Source organism: Haliotis cracherodii, unplaced genomic scaffold (assembly GCF_022045235.1).
Source record: "Haliotis cracherodii isolate W230 unplaced genomic scaffold, xgHalCrac1.p SCAF_11, whole genome shotgun sequence".
Classification (NCBI taxonomy): domain Eukaryota; kingdom Metazoa; phylum Mollusca; class Gastropoda; order Lepetellida; family Haliotidae; genus Haliotis; species Haliotis cracherodii.
In genome coordinates this window covers 21519431-21538973 of record NW_027266266.1, presented here as the reverse complement: position 1 = coordinate 21538973, position 19543 = coordinate 21519431, and the positions used below count along the sequence as shown (strand labels likewise).

At 40.5% G+C, this 19543-nt stretch overlaps 1 protein-coding gene across 1 annotated transcript in view; it reads left to right on the top strand.

The window, feature by feature from the left end:
* The window catches only part of LOC139456331 (conditioned medium factor receptor 1-like), a 35229-nt gene that overhangs the window by 7405 nt on the left and 8281 nt on the right, over positions 1-19543 (top strand). The window contains exons 3-8 of the mRNA XM_071237969.1: positions 64-212; positions 8243-8379; positions 10278-10389; positions 12142-12301; positions 16170-16349; positions 18334-18423. Of these exons, the coding sequence (XP_071094070.1) occupies positions 64-212; positions 8243-8379; positions 10278-10389; positions 12142-12301; positions 16170-16349; positions 18334-18423 (828 nt within the window). The remainder of the gene's footprint in view (positions 1-63; positions 213-8242; positions 8380-10277; positions 10390-12141; positions 12302-16169; positions 16350-18333; positions 18424-19543) is intronic.

Genomic DNA, 19543 nt, shown 5'->3' with positions numbered 1-19543 from the left:
AGCAGCTGTAGTAATTGTTATCCGATGTGTTGAATGTGCTAAATCAGTTCCGTTTATTTTTAGGAAAAGCAGGATGGAAATGTCTCCTTTTAGAGAAGAAGAAATTTCCCAGAGACAAGTATTGTGGGGATGCAGTGTGTAAGACTGGAATCGAGATCCTCATGGACATGGGAATATATGATCAGCTCATCAAACAGAACAAAGCTCATGTGGTGAGTTTTACAAATTACATGGATTTCTTTTCATTTTTGGTTCACCTTTACAGGCCTCAAAGTTGCGACTAAAACGGTCTCAAAGTTGCAACTAAAACGGTTGCCACTGCGACTTAAATTTCAGTTTTTCTACTGTCTAAAATTCAGAGGTAGCCAAATGACTACCTAGAAAAATATCTTGTGGAAACTAAATTCTATTGCTACACATCTGTAGATACAAAATTAAATAACAGCTGATATTGGAAAACACGTCTGCTAATAATTGTACTAGCAAATAATTCCTTCTAAAGTCGACAATGAACCAAAATGCATAAAAATTAATGTAATTAGTACTTTATTTTAGTTGGCAATGCCAATTTGATAAGCGAGGATATACCTATGTAATCTAGTAACATAAACTGTATCATTGTTCAAGTCACAAATAACAAAATTCAAGTACAGTTTCCATTAAGATACAATTCAAAGACTAGTGCTGTAACTTCTACATATTATAATAGTTATTTGATAAAGATAATTACAAATGCTTTTGGCTACCTACAATAATGGCTTGACTTCTTGATTTTACCACTGGCTTCCTGGAAAGAAATACTTGTAGCCATATGGCTACTTGGTAAAAATTTAAACTTTGAGGCCTGCTTGATTTAAGCTCGTGTGACACCTTTTTGACTGTAATCTGGAATCCATCACCGTCCATCCATTAGCACTATAAACTCTCAAACTACTGAACATGTCATTATGAGTGTCACAGAACATGTTCTAAGTAGAATTTTCATTTTGATAAATTCAAAGTTGCCACCTCATTTTAGCAAATAATCTTTTATCATGACTCCGATCTCTTCTCCTCAAGAACCATTTGACACAGCATATTCGCCGTATTACGGTTTAAGCTTATATGTGCCCTAGAGTGGTATTTACTGTAAATCTATAGCATGAAATAAATGCAGAAAATGTGATTGGTCTTCACTCGCATTAATTAACTTTGCATTAATGTCTCTAAAGTGACTATCAGCAATAAGACGGCCTAACTGCACACTTTGGATAGTGGAACTCAGTATCTATACAATAATACTATGGCTACAGAGAGTATTTAAGTCTATTTTTACTTTCAAGTGACTAATGTTGCCAAGGGCTCTACAAATTTAGCATTACAAATGCGGCCTTATCAATGGGCAACAACAAAATGAAAAAAGATTTTATAACGGACACAAAAAAAGCGATGGTTGCATCAAGGTCAAGGGTATTTATCCTGATGTGTTTTTGTATTTGTTGGTTAATGCTGCCCTCAGCAATATTCCACGTATAAGACAGCCTGTAAACAATCGAGTGTGGACCCGAAATCTAGTGAATACCACGAACTACTCTGCACGCTACGAGGTACAATGACTCGCTATCAACCAACTCACAGAGCCTGACCCTCCGATCCCTTTGGTCTCCTCTTACCATCAGGTTGCTGGAGACCTATTCTAACCTGGAACCTCCTTGGAGTTTATTTTAGAATGGAAATATGATACCATTGATATTCAAGGAGGATGTAGTAAGCCATTCTTTGATTTCCCCAACCCACTTTTCCCTGGGCCTGTCAGCATCTTTAGGACTATCAAGCAAACAAACCTACATCGTGCGAAATATTGGCTGTGTTTTCCAGAAAAACAACCTCATTTATGAATAGTATAAATAAAACCAATTATTGACAGGAGCAGATGTTTTCAGATTATCAAACATATATACAACTCCGAGTCTTAATTTGTAGGCGTTTAGTAATTAGATGCCATCATCATCATCATCATCATCATCATCATCATCATAAGGAGTGTTATGGATAATACATTTTTTATTAAATTATTATTTATACAAATGAAGCCATTTATTATTAGTTGCATAGAAATGAAGCTGTGTTCCTAATGGCTGGCTTTCGAAAGTGCCAGACCCAGTGGAATGGCAACTCTAAAAATGACCAGTCTCCCCCAATTTTTGTTACCATATTTTCTTGAGTATTGTGCACACTTTCTTTCCAAAAAACACAGCTGTGTAGAAGGGGGTGCGCATTATACACGCCATAATGAGTTTTGATGTTTTCTCCCAAAACGGAAAGACATTACCGTTACACGTAACACCGGAAATACCATGTCAACAAATCCATACTGAAGTACACAAATTAATCATTTAATTACACTCTCTGACTGTAAAAAATGTTCTTTGTAGTCTCAACGTGAACAAATAAAAAAACATATGAAAATTCCCTGGTTTTAATTCATCATGTTCAATGCAGTGTTCATTCATGTGTAAGACCTGTGAAATCACCACAGTTGTGTAACGATTTCGTCTCACGGAAAAGGGATGGGCAAGTGTGCTTACTGCACGAAATACTCCAGTCAAAGATGACACAACACAAAAAGACAGTACCAATAGTGTATTATGAAGTAAGAAAGTTACAGGGTGCAAGTCCTGGCCGCACAGTCTGGAGAACACCTAAAACACAATGAACAGGGCTAGCTGGCGATGTTGGTGTCCAGGCAGTGCAGGCAGAAAGAGCAGGCGGTTGAAATATATTTAAAAGAATCAACAATAATCCAACCGATATTCAGGATGTGATGATAATACTTATAAGAGAAAATGACAATGTTAAGGACTATGCAAACGCATTATTGATACAAAAAGGCATATGTGCATAAATAAATACACAACGACAATGATTGTTTACGGAAATGACATTAACCAATAATCCCCCAATATAATCATCACATCCTTTCTACCATATAGGATACATATAAGATCCCACCTGACGTGAGGTGAAGTCACTTTAACAGCGGCCAATAAAGATTTTGAAAACATACATTTAAACCCAAAGTGAGGGAATATTTATCCCAGCGCATTTGGAATATGATATGCATGTTTAAATAACCGGTTTAAACACGTAAGCCTAATAACCACGAAAGGACACCTGGCCTGTACTAGAATTGTGGCTAAGAGGAGTGGGGTATGACTGCCTGTTGGATGATCATACCAGTCCATATGGGGCTAGCTCCAACAGTATGACAATACACCCAGTAGGTAAGCCACGTGAGGCTACCCAGAATGAATGCCGAATTTAAGCAAATGTATTAAAAATGAATGTAGTAAATGGATATTACATAATACATATTTCTCAGATTGCAGGCAAATTGTTGGCCATATAATATAATACATTATATTATTATTGAATACAAGGTGACTTCACTATCACATCAAGTGGGAAAACGCCGTGAAATATACTTTATAACACCAATCCGACAATGTAGAAATATTACATATTTAATAGGACAGGATTGGTATTTAATAAACAGGGTATTTCCATATTTAGAAGTTGGTTACTGCTAAGCCAGCTGTCATCATATGGGATTGCGTAACGCCAGACGCCAAGAGGACAAGAAAATTATCATCTGCAGGAATGTACACTAATCTTAAATTGCCTGATTATTATGCCATATATGTGAACTGGTATGTGTTACCATTACTTCGCAGACATTAGGATAGGATGACATTAATGTATGGTAGGCCAAACTGTGTTAAGGTAAACATGAAGCAGACGACGGAGCCATGCCTTGTTTACATCCGGTGCGGCCATTTTGTGATGCCACCGGAAGAGAGCCGGAGAATGCCGAGGATAGCCGAAGATAATGTGTGCTGCCCAGCGCACAGGTCAAGAGCTGTCAGTGAGGGGTCAGCCACTTGTTACTTTAAAATAAACTTGCAACAGAGTTCTGTTGTTGTCAGCAACAAGTGCATTTATCAGACGAAAGAATTTGGAATAAATGGAACTTTGAATTTAGCAAAGAGCTAGTTTCAATTTTGACTGGCCGATCCAATTAGCAAAATTACTTCCAAACACAAAAGGTATTTTACTACAGCTATTTTCAAACGAGAAAATAGTGCAACAAATAAATGTCATTCATTATTGCCATTGAGTGCACCTTTGGACAGTCACAGATGAGCGACGTTTGCCAGTTTGGCACAGCAAGAATGACTTGGACAATGGCCAAACACTTGTTTTGAATTTTGCTTGACTTTATGAAAATAAATGCAGCACATGATTCCTAATCCTGTAAATGTTATAACTATGCACTGGACCATACAATAATTGCCTACAATAGACCTATAGATGCCGTACAGAGAAACTAGTGCTCTTACCTAAAACAAAATGAGCAGGGCTAGCTGGCGATGTTGGTGTCCAGGCAGTGCAGGCAGAAAGAGGCGGTTAAAAAGTTTTGAGGTCACAGGGGGGCACTGGCCCCTGTCATGTGACCCCATAGTCCCAGGCTATTGGCTAAGAGCTGTTGCTATGGGACCCCTGAGACCAGTGCCGTGAACCCCAAACCCTATTCTAAAATTAGTAAATTGGCCGGATATTTTGGTAACTGTTGTAAGGAACTTGGGCAAAATATCCCGCCTTTACACATGGCTGACAAGTTCAATGACGTCATCTCTGAAGTAACTTAGTTAGATCTACTTGCATTATGTACATGACATTCACAAAGATCTCAGTCACAATGTTCTCCTTTTTTTTCTCAGAATATTACACTTTGGTTCGAGACTAAGCAACGACAAATAGATTTTTTTTGTTTAAACCATGAAGGCAAGCAAAATGTTATTTCCTGCCCCCCAAATAGACTATAGCAAACCTTGATAATAACAGACCAGCTGGCATCTTTCGAAAAATATACTTTATTGATTATCACAAATGTTTTGTTCAAAAACAAAGATTTATAAAGTACTATTTGCCGGTCCACAGGGTCTGTCAGTCACATGAATTACTGGTTAAAAATTGGTAATTACTGTTAAACGGGAACACTGGTGGCCCCAATTGTGACAAGACTGATGTTATACAATTAAGAGGGAATTACAAGGTACAAAATTAAAATTAGAATAAATAATAATAAACATGAATAAGTGTTGCCTCGATTCATCATTGAATTAATGCAGGGCTTAAACTGGATTTAACTTGCACCAGGTGCATATTAACATAAAACCTAGTTGCACCAGACAAAACCAGGTTGCACCCAGGTGCCATAAGTTCATCAAAGTTGAAACATAGGCTGGTCTGCTGCCTGTGTCACGTACATTAATGATGTATATCTCTTTAATGTAATAGGAGGGGACATGGGTGGCCCAGTCGTCTAAGGTGCCGCGATTCGCTGTATAGAGTTGCGACCCTTGGGCATGCCAAAAACCTATGATTGTGGGTTCGAATCCCGATTCACCCCGATTATGTTTCTAGGTTTGTCAGCACCATACCCATGCTCGTGGGTTTCACCGACGTGGTAGATGTCTGAGACCTGCATCACCTCGGCCTTTCCCCCCACATAAAGCTGACACGCCGCGATATAACTGTAATACTGTTAAAAGTGGCGTTAAACCCAATTCTACCATGAATTTCGAATTTACTCGATTCTGATTGGTCAATCAGAGGCTATTAAATCACAATAGAACAGTACTATTTTCAGTCATTGTCGGTAGGCATATTTAAATAACTATATCTACAATTACAGGTTACAAAATGCACAGATGCGGTTACTACAATATTCAAAGGATGTGTGGCAATACATTTCATGCAGAAAAACACGACAGAAATCTACAAGGGGAATGTATTTACGTTTTGGAGACAACAGAGAGCTTGAAATTTTGGCGCTTTTCTATATACGACTGTGACGTCATATCTTTTGCGTCACAATGAGCAATATGACGTCATAATGGTGATGCGCGATGTAGAGCGAAAGCCTTGCAAAGCTTGCTTTGTTTTCTTTAGGGATGCCCACCTCATGTTAGCTTACCAAGTTGCCGTGCTTATATGCTTTCAATACCTGTCATATGTTCGAGTGAAGTATTACGGTGTAAACATACTGCTTGAGTATATACAGCGCCATATTTTGTTGGGTGATTCCGTAATTCAGATCGATAACCCACTCAAAACAGAGAACTCAACCCATGCCGCTTCACTCAGTATATTTGCTAACACCAAAGAGTTCGCGTTTTATTTAGTCATGGTAGAATGGAGATAAACATACTTTGTTTTCAATGTAGAGCTAGGTTACCTGTAGATTTAACCGCGCTAAATTTAACATTTGAAACCTCACGCTGCGCATTCGGTTCCAAATTCAATTTAGCGGGGTTAAATCTACAGGTAACCTAGCTCTACATTGAAAAGACAGTATGTTTTTCTCCTAATTCACTCACTCACTAATGTTATCGGAACATGTGCTTGTAATATTGAAGTGTCCACATTTTGATGACGTCAAGCCCAAGATAGCATGACAAATTACACATAACATAGGGATAGGTGATATAATATGCTATATACAGCTTGGAGGTGTAGTGTTCAAAGATCAATGTTGTGTGAACAGTAAATGGTCAGTCAGACACATATTAATTTTTTAGATGCACTTGGTGCATGTAGACATAAATATTACGTTGCATTTTTCAATAATAGGTTGCACTAGTGCATGTTTTATATAGCTAAATGGGGCACTGGTATTGTCTGCTTGAAATCACATTATGGTGTTAGGGATTTTTCTGGGATTCCAGATTAATTGTCTTTGGCAGACAAATATTGTTATTTTGTTCCAAATTGTGATTTTTGTTTAAATTCCTATTTTCCTTAATTGAGAGGTATTTTAACATTGAAGTTTAACATAGCATTCAATGTAATAATGTTAAACTAAGCAGTAAAGCCTCTTCCTCTATATTGGTCCTGTTGTCTGTGAAATACAAGTCACCTTACAAAGCTATAACTTTAGTTATAACTATAACAACATAATTTTGGAAATGTGTAATTGCAATTTGGGAATTTTTACTGACATTTGGTGCAGACCTGTAGCCAAATATCAGCCACTAAACATATCTAGATATTAGGGCTGGGACGAGTCCAAATTTACTACCCAGGCACCCACCACCTTATTACCTGACCCTACCCGGGTCCCCGCTGTAGATATGTAGATACTGTCCGATTTGGAAACATTTGGCCGTAGCCCTGGCAAAATTGATTTAGATACATGTGTAAAACGATCTGGTCATGCATACACTGAAGTTTACTTCATGGAGTTCTATCTTTATTCAGCCATATAAAAGTCAGGAATCGGTACATTGTCAGAAAGAAACAGGAACATTAGTGACTTGTAGTGTGACCATAGAGGTTTAGATAATTTTTGTCATTAAACAATATATCACGTGACTGAGCATGGGTCTGGGTAGTCCTGTGGGTACACAAGTCCTACTCACGACCCACCCAACCCGAGTACCCGAGTTACCCGTCCCAGCCCTACTAGATATATACATGGGTATTCATGTACGTGGACATGGTGTAATTGAGACAAATTGTCTGTGTACGTGTATAATGGGATCGAGTGGTCATGCATATTTTCTGGCTCTGTACTTCTTAGCATATTGACCAACATTCTAAAAGCTTTAAAACAAGAAGTAAGTGTATCTGACCTTAAAAATGGTTAAGCTGCAAAATTGCTGATGCGGCATTAAGCAATACTCACTCACTCACTCACCTTAAAAATGTTATAAAGGGATTTCATTTCCTTTTAGTCATACAATATTAGTTATCATCAGCAGAGGGTAAGTTTGTTTGGTGCAATGCTCCTTGCAGCAGTATTTACGTTCTGTCACGGCATGGCCGCTTGATGTAGCAGGAAATCCCAGAGTGATTCAGGCCTTTAACAATTACTACTAAGTAGAACTCATGTGTTGGTTAAGATGGTGACAAACCAAAAATCATAATCAGGGCAAATCTGAGATTCGAATCCATTATCATAGGATGCTGGTGTGTCTAAGGGAGACAACTCTTCACTATGAATTGCAGCACCTTGGACTACTGGGCTACTTGAGGCCTTCCATCAGCAAAGAAATGTTTGATTCAAACCCACGTTCTTAGGATTCTTCTATGGGACACAACTCCGCACTACGAATTGTTGTGCTTTATATGACTTGGCCACCCGTGTGCCTCCATCAGCACAGAAATAAATTTATATGATGTCACTCTTTGGTTCCAGTCTGACAACGGAGGCATGTGCAGCCCTGGGGGGTTGAGCTTCATCGGGCGGAGTCAGGAGGGTTTCGGGCCTGTCCCCGCAGCACTCGCGTGTAAGCGAATACACCTTGATGAGGCCATCGCCATGGCAGCAAAACGGTGAGTAAAATTAATAACATTAATTTTGCAGCGATAAAATCTCAAGAGTACTTTTATGTTTGTATGATATTGTGTTTGAGCCATTCAGTGAAGACCCGGGGTAGAATAGGTCTTCAGCAACCCAAGCTTGCCGTAAAAGGCGAATATGTTTGTCGTGAGAGGCGACTAACGGTAATGGGTGGTCAGACTGGCTGACTTGGTTGATGCATGTCATTGATCCCAATTGCGTTGATTGATGCTCATGATGTCAATCACTGGATTATTAGGTCCAGACTCCATTATTTACAGACCGCTGTCATGTAGCTGGAATATTGCTGAATGCGGCGTTAAACAACAAACAAACAAACAAACATTACTCTGGGTACAACACTCTTAAAGGGGTCCTTTAGGACAGACCTATCTAATTACAGTATATTATGTTTATAACGAACAAGCTTATAACAAATGGACGGATATAACGAACTGTTTGTTTGGTCCAGGCCATTTGTTGTATATTTTATTATATAAAATTCATGGATATAACGAACATGGTTATAATGAAATAACGGATATTGCAAACTTAGTTTGTGGTCCCGTATGTACTCGAAGTTTATAACTGAGCTGCTCATGTGTCACCAGTCTGCCTATCAAAACATCCAAGGCCATGTTGCAGCTGTTCAAAGAGTCAATAAACAATTGAAGGCATTTGATTTACTCTAAGTACTGACACCTTGTCCTCAAATTATGCACTCAGTTACCAATAGTAACACAGTGATTAGGCTATGGCCTTTGAAGTGGATATATTCTGTGTATAAAATGCGATGACTTGAGTGAGGTATTGATAAACTTACAATGGCAGACACAAGCAGAACAAAGTGTAACATGATGTGGTGACATGACTTGATTCACAGACGTATATATTCTATATACGTCTTTGCTTGATCCAAGATGTCTGACAGTCGAAATGCTTATAATGAACTACGGATATAACAGACTAAAATTAGTGGTCTCTTTGAGTTTGTTATTACTTTAGTTTACAGTACTTGTTTTACAGCCTGTACATTATTAGTCAATCCCCCCCCCCCCCCCCCCCCTAAAAAAAGAATCTGGAAATAGAAATTAATAATGTCTATTTAGTGTTTACGTCACAAATTACAGTTACATTGATATTTTGACAAATGTTTGTTTCCATGCTCAGCCCAGCAAAGATTTTACCTGAACTGAAATGATATGGTATTAAATTCTACCAAAAATCGAATGCCAAAAGGCTGTTGGATTGGGATTCTCCCCAGGGAGCAGAGAAAATATGCTGCTGAACATTTATTCTTGTGGTTGTGACAGGCATTAGAAAATATTCAATTCTAACCAGGGGAATTCTATGAAATAGCATTTTGAATTATCAGTAATTTTCCATAGAACTCTCTCTATATGTGATATGTCACAGATCTCACGGATATGTATGACGTCACACTGAATGCAATGACTTCGATTCCAGGCCGCGTCACACCAAAAGACATTAAAAGATGGTACTTGTTCTTACCCTGTCTGGCGCTTGGCATTAAGGGGCTAAAACAAGGACTGATCGTCTCGGAGTCAGTTTACTGTGTCTGAGTGGGGTATTTAAGTTAAACTGAGGCATGGTATCTCAGTGAGCTAGCACTATAAATCGGCATCAGTCCGGACTAGTACAAGCAGCCACACAAACACAGACATGAACATGCACGTTGCTATATATGTGCAATAATCTTGGACGCGACGTTAAACCCCATTTCACCTCACCTCACCTCACCTTGTCAAAAAAAAGTATTCATGTGAAGTAAAAAGTCTGAAAGAGTTTAATGATTCCATTTAGTGATGTTTTTTGACAAATCAGGTTGCAGCAAACACACTCCTTCATTTTACAATGTCGGTTTCTTCAGGGCAGGAGCTGATTTGCGGGAGGAATGTTCTGTGGATGAAGCTATATTTGACAAGAACAAAGGACTATGGACTGTGACCTTGGACAATAGTGACACAAAGTTTACAGCCAGGGTAATCCTACCATTGTATAGTACTGTTATTGATTAACGAGTGAGTGAGTGGTTTAATCAGCATTATCCCCTGTACCTGATATTGATTGGTACAAGATGGCTTGGACAAGTAAATTGAAGGGCTGTCGTTCCCAGTGTCCAGTACTCTGTGTCCAGTTTTTTTTATTTACTGACAGTTTATTCCGGAATCTGCAACAGTACAAGCCTAACTTGATTGGGCAACAGATATTGACAAACTAATTTTAAACTTTTATCCTCACGCATATCTCTTAGCAAAAAAAGGTCGAACAAAGGTTATTTAGTCCATTTTCCAAAATAGGGATAAAACTGAGATTCCAATGTGCCTATAGTAATTTCTCTAGGCAAACTAGGATGTAGGCACAATGGGATTTAGGCACAATGGGATTTAGGCACAATGGGATGTAGGCACAATGGAATGTAGGCACAATGGAATGTAGGCACAATGGGATATAGGCACAATGGGATGTAGGCACATTGGGATTTTGGCACCATGGGATGTAGGCATAATGGGATGTAGGCACAATGTAGGCAAAATGGGATGTAGGCACAGTGGGATGTGGGCACCATGGGATTTAGGTACAATGGGATGTAGGCACAATTGGATGCATAAGGCACAGTGGGATGTTGGCAAACTGGGATGTAGGCACAATGGGATGTAGGCACAGTGGGATGTAGGCACAATGGGATGTAGGCACAATGGGATGTAAGCACAATGGGATTTAGGCACAATGGGATGTAGGCACAATGGGATGTAGGCACAATGTAGGCACAATGTAGGCACAATGGGATGTAGGCACAATGGGAATTTGGCAAAACGGGATGTAGGCACAGTGGGATGTGGGCACCATGGGATTTAGGCACAATGGGATGTAGGCACAATAGGATGCATAAGGCACAATGGGATGTAGGCACAGTGGGATGTAGGCACAATGGGATGTAGGCACAATGGGATGTTGGCAAACAGGGATGTAGGCACAATGGGATGTAGGCACAATGGGATGTAGGCACAGTGGGATGTTGGCAAACAGGGATGTAGGCACAATGGGATGTAGGCACAGTGGGATGTAGGCACAATGGGATGTAGGCACAATGGGATGTAGGCACAATAGGATGCATAAGGCACAATGGGATGTGGGCACAGTGGGATGTAGGCACAATGGGATGTAGGCACAATGGGACTGAACTGTAGAAATATGGTGTACTGTTACGTGACTCCTATAGTAAGGATTCTATCAGTTTACCGAAGTGGTAGATCAGCAATATTACAGCTATAGGACAGTGGTCTGTAAATAATTGAAGCTGGATCTGACAAATAAGTAATTGACATCATGAACATGGAACACATCATTAGGCTACCATGACATGCATCAACCATGTCACCAATGCAATTGGTAGCATTTTGTTGGAACAAATTGAAACTATGTTGGGATAATAATGTCTCTATTGTTTGTAATACTGTTTCAGAATGAATTGATTCTGAGTTCATCATTGTCACTCACAAGCTGTAGGAATACTTTTTACTGGTATGATGAAATCTATGACATTTTATTTACTTTATTTTCTCATTTTATAAACATATTTGATAGGGCAGGGGATATTGATTACTTTGTCATCATAATCATTTATTATTGTTATTGTTGTACATTATCATCATCATCGCCGCCGTTATCATCATCATCATCATCATCATCATCATTATTATTATAGGTTGTTATCATTATCAACATTATAGGTGTTAGTTTGTGCTGATGGTGCACCGTCTCGCCTGGCAACCAAACTTGGGCTTGTGACAAGGCCTCCAGACAGCACATGCTCCAGATCCTACGTAGAGGGCGGCACACACAAGTTCAAGGCCGACGGTGTCGTCTTCTACAACAAGACGCTGCTTCCAGGTAGAGCAAATGTTTTATACACTGTCCACTTACCCACATGTGTCATTCATATATCAAAGGCCTGGAGCACCTTATTTCTGGTTGGCTTTTCATTTAATTTTTGTAAAAGTCACATTTTAGATTCTTTTTAGCAGATTCGTAACCCAGTTTAAAAAAAGTCTGGCCTCAAATCGATATTGTGCCATGTCATTCAAACAATAGATTAACAGATTTCTCCCCTATAGTTGACAGACCCACATTTCTTTTGAAAAAAGTGGGTTATATAAAATATTTTACCTACTAATAACCAATAATTTAGACAATTTCCCAGGTAATGGATTAGCCCAGGCCGTGTGGTTGTGTTCGATGAACCAGCAAATCAGGAACTGCTTCAGTGGCGGCCATTCATCATTTCATTTGATGTTTGCCAGCAAGATGTCAAGCATGCATCATTAAACATGGTGGACATTCTCAGTATTGACTGTCCACAGTATATCTGGGGCTAAGCGATTGATCGATTGTTGTTTTGACGCCTCAGTCAACAATATTCCAGGTGTATTGGCTGGTAAATAATCAAGTCTGGTTGGTTTTTTTCGCTAACCAGAAATAAGTAAGATGTTAAAAAGCAAACTTGTGTACTGTCACTATCAATATTAATAAATTGTTTAAAATACATACAGGTAATTGAAACCTGTTCCAAATTTATCTTAGGCTTAAAAAAATAAAAGAATTGGTTCTCAGGCAATGGTTTTTCGTAAATATAGGGCGGGTGGGCGGCCTTTTTTTTTTTTTGGTCGTTCAAACTAGTATGTAGCCAATGAACAGTTTTGTAATCAATAAACAATTGTGTACAATCAACCTGGGAAAGGTCCTCCCTACATAATTGTATTACTTGATGAGTAGAATACTGGAATACAGTATTTGACTACCGTTGGACTTGGAATATTTAGGGATATCTTTATTTTTTTAAATGGAAATAAAAACAAAACGTGCAGCAAACTTTATGATGATGCTGGATGTGCCTGACTATTATTTTTTTTAGCCTTAAAAACGTCAAGACAAGATGACCACTGATGAATGCCTATTCCTCCCACCCCACCTTTTTTCCTACCTGCTTATATATTAATTTGTATGTGTATAAATATTTGAAAAAGGAATTTTCCTATATATTTTTTTCAACTTTCCAACCTGAGTATTTTAGGCCCAAAATCAAAGCAAAAAATATCTTAAAAATAGGTCTGACCTAAAGTAGCCTGAAATATAGATTACGGTAAAATTCCTTCTTATTTGGTCCAAATAGACAAATGATCCATTTATTGTTTATATTTTTTAACTCAAGTTCACAATATTTACAACTTCACGTCTGGATCAGAGGCCAGTCTTACGACACTCAAATTTATGTATGAACCAGAGTTTTATTGGACACAAGGTGTTGCATCCTATACTCATGCACACTGAGAATGGATGCAAAGATTTTATATTCTTAGGGAATAAAGAAAAATATTGTTGTTTGAATCATTAAAGCTAACCAAGTTGTAGACCGCATATAACTGACATATTTGTCTGGTGAGAAATACACTCAAAGCTCTGAGAATCAGGGGTTGATTTTCTCAACTGATTGTTTTCAGTATTTTGTAGTTTCATGGCCAATAGTATATTTTTTGTTTGATTTTTGTTTTATGTGTGTCGCATTATGCACTTATAAATACTTGAATTAACATTCTAATATGCTTTCCTTAAAGATAAAAGGCGCCGACCTTTCTTTATCCTGTGATCACGTTTTGAGTTACGTCATCTTGGGCTGATGTCACAATGCCTCAAATTACCTCCCCTGGGATATAACGTATCCTTGGAAACGTCATTCTTTAATAACTGTCAAGCAAGATGAGTTACGTCATAATCGGCTGATGTCACGATGCTGTTCAAATTACCTCCCCCGTGATCTAACATATCCTTGGAAACGTCATTCTTTAATTACTGTCAAGCAAGATGAGTTAGTCATTATCGGCTAATGTCACGACACTGTTCAAATTACCTCCCCCGTGATCTAACATATACTTGGTAACATCATTCCTTAATTGCTGTCAGGCAATATGGCATATCCTTCCATATAGTTTCTTTAAATTTGTTGAATAATTGACTGTTATTACTTGGGGGTATTTTCCAAACATATTCAAACCACTGTGTCCGTGCAAGAGAGGCCACAAAGAATGTATGACAGGGGGCATTGATGCCCTAGGAATTATGTCTGTCCTTGTAATCCTTGTAAAACTCCATGTACACCTGTTGCTCAGTGCTGAGCATTTAACAACATATCTCAGTCAAACAAAACAACCACTGTTGCTCTTCTTCCGCCATGTTCGGCCCATGGCGGCACCATATCAGCCCCCTGGCCGTCGATTCAAATCTTCTGAGGTATCACGTGGTGCAACCAACTCAGTAAGCACACAATTTCATAGCTTGCAGTTGCTGCAGTCGCTGATACTAGTGGTGGAAACAAAGTTACAACTTTTATAACACATCACATCAACTCAGGATAACTAGCGACACGGAACTTCGGCTGTGTTTACATGTGTTAGCTCGGTCCCACAGTGCACTTGTGGTATGTTTCGAGCCATGAGTGAGTGAGTTGGGTTTAACGCCGCTTTTAACTGTATTCCAGTTATATCGTGGCGTGTCAGCTTAATGTGGGAGGAAAGCCCAAAGTGATGCAGAAACCCACGAGCACGGGTATGGTGCTGACAAACCTACAAACATAATCAGGGCGAACCGGGATTCGAACCCACAATCATAGGTTTCTGGCGTGCCCAAGGGACGCAACCCTGCACAGCGAATCGCGGTGCTTTAGACGACTGGCCACCAATGCGCTCTTTGTGCCACGAGCTAGTGAAGCAAATTATTATAAAAACTTAAATTTAAATCCTTATTGCTGCTATGGGTTATGGATAATCACAGACTGAACAAATAAAAATTTGTCACTTAGTAAACCATAAACTACCAATTTTAGTGGTGTTTTATTTTTAAAACATACTTTGACTCTTAACATATGGGTACAGGCAATTAGGTGGAACAGCCTTTTAGTTTGTCCTGTTTGAGGATTTTAATATTCAGGACCTGCTTATTACAGGTTTCTTTTTAAAACCATCTCTAATAAACACAAGGTTAGTCTTAAATTCATCATCTTAGAAAAAGTAATAAAGTTTTAAGTGTTTGGAACATGAAGATAATGAGTGAGTGAGTATGGTTTTACGCCACTTTTAGCAATATTCCAGCAATATCACGGCGGGGGACAGCAGAAATGGACTGCACACATTGTACCCATGTCGGGAATCGAACCCGGGTCTTTGGCGTGACGAGCAAACGCTTTAACCACTAGGCTACCTGACCGCCCCTGAAGATAATGAAGAACTATAGCATACAGATAGTATGTACAGACAAGGTATACACTTTGAGCTGTCTGAATGACATAGGATCCAAATCCCATGAGAAACCAAATATTGGCTAAAAAGATATTTCCCATCATTCCTAATATGAGTATGAGCGTACATTAGCGGTTACATCCAGATACAAGGTTGTTTGTTTGTTGTTTATGTCACAGTCAGCAATATTCCAGCTGTATGAAATGGTGGTCTGTAAATAATCAAATCTGAACCAGACAGTCCAGTGATTGACATCATGAGCATCGATATACTCAAACAAGTCAGCGAGTCAGACCACCTGATCCTGCCCATCGCCTCTAATGACAAGCATGGGTTGCTTAAGACCAATTCTAAACAGGATCTACACGGAGACCAAACAAAAGAGGTTCTGATTTGACTGCCATTGTTAACACAAATCCATGAATCTTTTCACATATGTATTTGAGGTGTCACCAGATTGTTCTGTCCAGGTTACTCGGCCTTGTTCCGCCACCCCAATGACGTCCTCAACTACTGCTGTTACATCATCCCCGGCAACCCCGAGGTGAAGGGCGAGGATCTGGCCCACTGGCATGAATGGCTCAAGACAAACGATCCAAACATCAAGAGAGCTCTCGGCCCCGACCACAAGATAGAGAGGATGAAAGCTGGTACGTTGTTCAGCCCATCGAACATTTCAACAACAGCCTCGACTGCCACCACACACCACAAACACCTCACAACAGCCTCTACTGCCAAGACACACCACAAACACCTCACAAACACCTCACAACAGCCTTGACTGCCACCACACACCACAAACACCTTACAACAGCCTCTGCTGCCACCACACACCACAAACACCTCACAACAGCCTTGACTGCCAAGACACACAACAAACACCTCACAACAGCCTCTACTGCCAAGACACACCACAACCACCTCACAACAGCCTCTACAGCCAAGACACACCACAAACACCTCACAACAGCCTCGACTGCCACCACACACCACAAACACAGCACAACAGCCTCTACTGCCAAGACACACCACAACCACCTCACAACAGCCTCTACAGCCAAGACACACCACAAACACCTTACAACAGCCTCTGCTGCCACCACACACCACAAACACCGCACAACAGCCTCTGCTGCCACCACTCACCACAAACACCGCACAACAGCCTCTACTGCCACCACACACCACAAACACCGCACAACAGCCTCTACTGCCACCACACACAACAAACACCGCACAACAGCCTCTACTGCCACCACACACAACAAACACCTCACAACAGCCTCTACTGCCACCACAAACACCACAAACACCTCACAACAGCCTTGACTGCCAAGACACACCACAAACACCTCACAACAGCCTCTACTGCCACCACACACCACAAACACCGCACAACAGCCTCTACTGCCACCACACACCACAAACACCTCACAACACCCTCTACTGCCACCACACACCACAAACACCTCACAACAGCCTCTACTGCCACCACACACCACAAACACCTCACAACAGCCTCGACTGCCACCACACACCACAAAACACCTCACAACAGCCTCTACTGCCACCACACACCACAAACACCTCACAACAGCCTCGACTGCCAAGACACACCACAAACACCTCACAACAGCCTCTACTGCCACCACACACCACAAACACCTCACAACAGCCTCTACTGCCACCATACACCACAAACACCTCACAACAGCCTCTACTGCCACCACTCACCACAAACACCGCACAACAGCCTCAACTGCCAAGACACACCACAAACACCTCACAACAGCCTCGACTGCCAAGACATACCCCAAACACGTCACAACAGCCTCTACTGCCATCACACACCACAACCACCTCACAACAGCCTCTACTGCCACCACACACCACAAACACCTCACAACAGCCTCGACTGCCACCACTCACCACAAACACCGCACAACAGCCTCAACTGCCAAGACACACCACAAACACCTCACAACAGCCTCGACTGCCAAGACATACCCCAAACACGTCACAACAGCCTCTACTGCCACCACACACCACAAACACCTCACAACAGCCTCAACTGCCTAGACACACCACAAACACCTCACAACAGCCTCGACTGCCAAGACACACCACAAACACCTCACAACAGCCTCTACTGCTACCACACACCACAAACACCTCACAACAGCCTCTATTGCCAAGACACACCACAAACACCTCACAACACCCTCTACTGCCAAGACACACCACAAACACCTCACAACAGCCTCTACTGCCAAGACACACAACAAACACCTCACAACAGCCTCTACTGCCAAGACACACCCCAAACACGTCACAACAGCCTCTACTGCCACCACTCACCACAAACACCTCACAACAGCCTCTACTTCCAAGACACACAACAAACACCTCACAACAGCCTCTACTGCCACCACACACAACAAACACCTCACAACAGTCCGGACTGCCACCACACACCACAGTTCTAACACAGACTTACAATAATTGTAGTTTTACAATCAAATGTGTGGAGCCGATTTTTGGTGTCCTCCGCCATGAAAGTGGTGGAATATTGTTAAAGACGTTGGAAAACCATACTCACTCAATACAAAATCTTGAACTGATTTCTGTCAACAGCAAGTCTACGTATTGGGGGAGAGAAAGTGTCGTATGGAGATCATGTGATAGTCATCGGTGATGCTGCTGGAATGATTGACCCGATGACAGGTACGTTGTCTTTGTCATATTATGATGTTATATGTGCATCTTTAAAAATGTCAAAGCCCTGATAGTTGTTTTATCTTTCTTAGGATTTTTATCACATGGTCTTTCATGTTAGATATGACATCCTGTCAAGATGTGGGATTTACTATTAAAATGTGACATTATTTGACAATAAGGGAGACTTACTGACAAGACAAGATACTTACTGACAAGATGTGACTTGCACTGACAAGATGGGACATTCAATGACAAGAAGGGACATTCACTGACCATATGTGACCTTCACTGACAAGATGGGACATTCACTGACAAGATTGGACATTCACTGACAAGATGTGACCTGTACTGACAAGATGTGCTATTCACTGACAAGATAGGACATTCAATGACAAGATGGGACATTCACTGACAAGAAGGGACATTCACTGACAAGATAGGACATTCACTGACAAGATGGGACCTGTACTGACAAGATGTGCTATTCGCTGACAAGATGTGACCTTCACTGACCATATGTGACCTTCACTGACAAGATGGGACATTCACTGACCATATGTGACCTTCACTGACAAGATGGGACATTCACTGACCATATGTGACCTTCACTGACAAGATGTGACCTTCACTGACCATATGTGACCTTCACTGACAAGATGGGACATTCACTGACAATATTGGACATTCACTGACAAGATGGGACATTCACTGACAAGATGGGACATTCACTGACAAGATAGGACATTCACTGACAAGATGGGACATTCACTGACCATAAGTGACATTCACTGACAAGATGGGACATTCACTGACAATATTGGATATTCACTGACAAGATGGGACATTCACTGACCATATGTGACCTTCACTGACAAGATGAGACATTCACTGACAAGATAGGACATTCACTGACAAGATGGGACATTCACTGACCATATGTGACCTTCACTGACAAGATGGGACATTCACTGACAATATTGGACATTCACTGACAAAATTGGACATTCACTGACAAGATGGGACATTCACTGACAATATTGGACATTCACTGACCAAATTGGACATTCACTGACAAGATGGGACATTCACTGACAATATTGGACATTCACTGACAAGATGGGACATT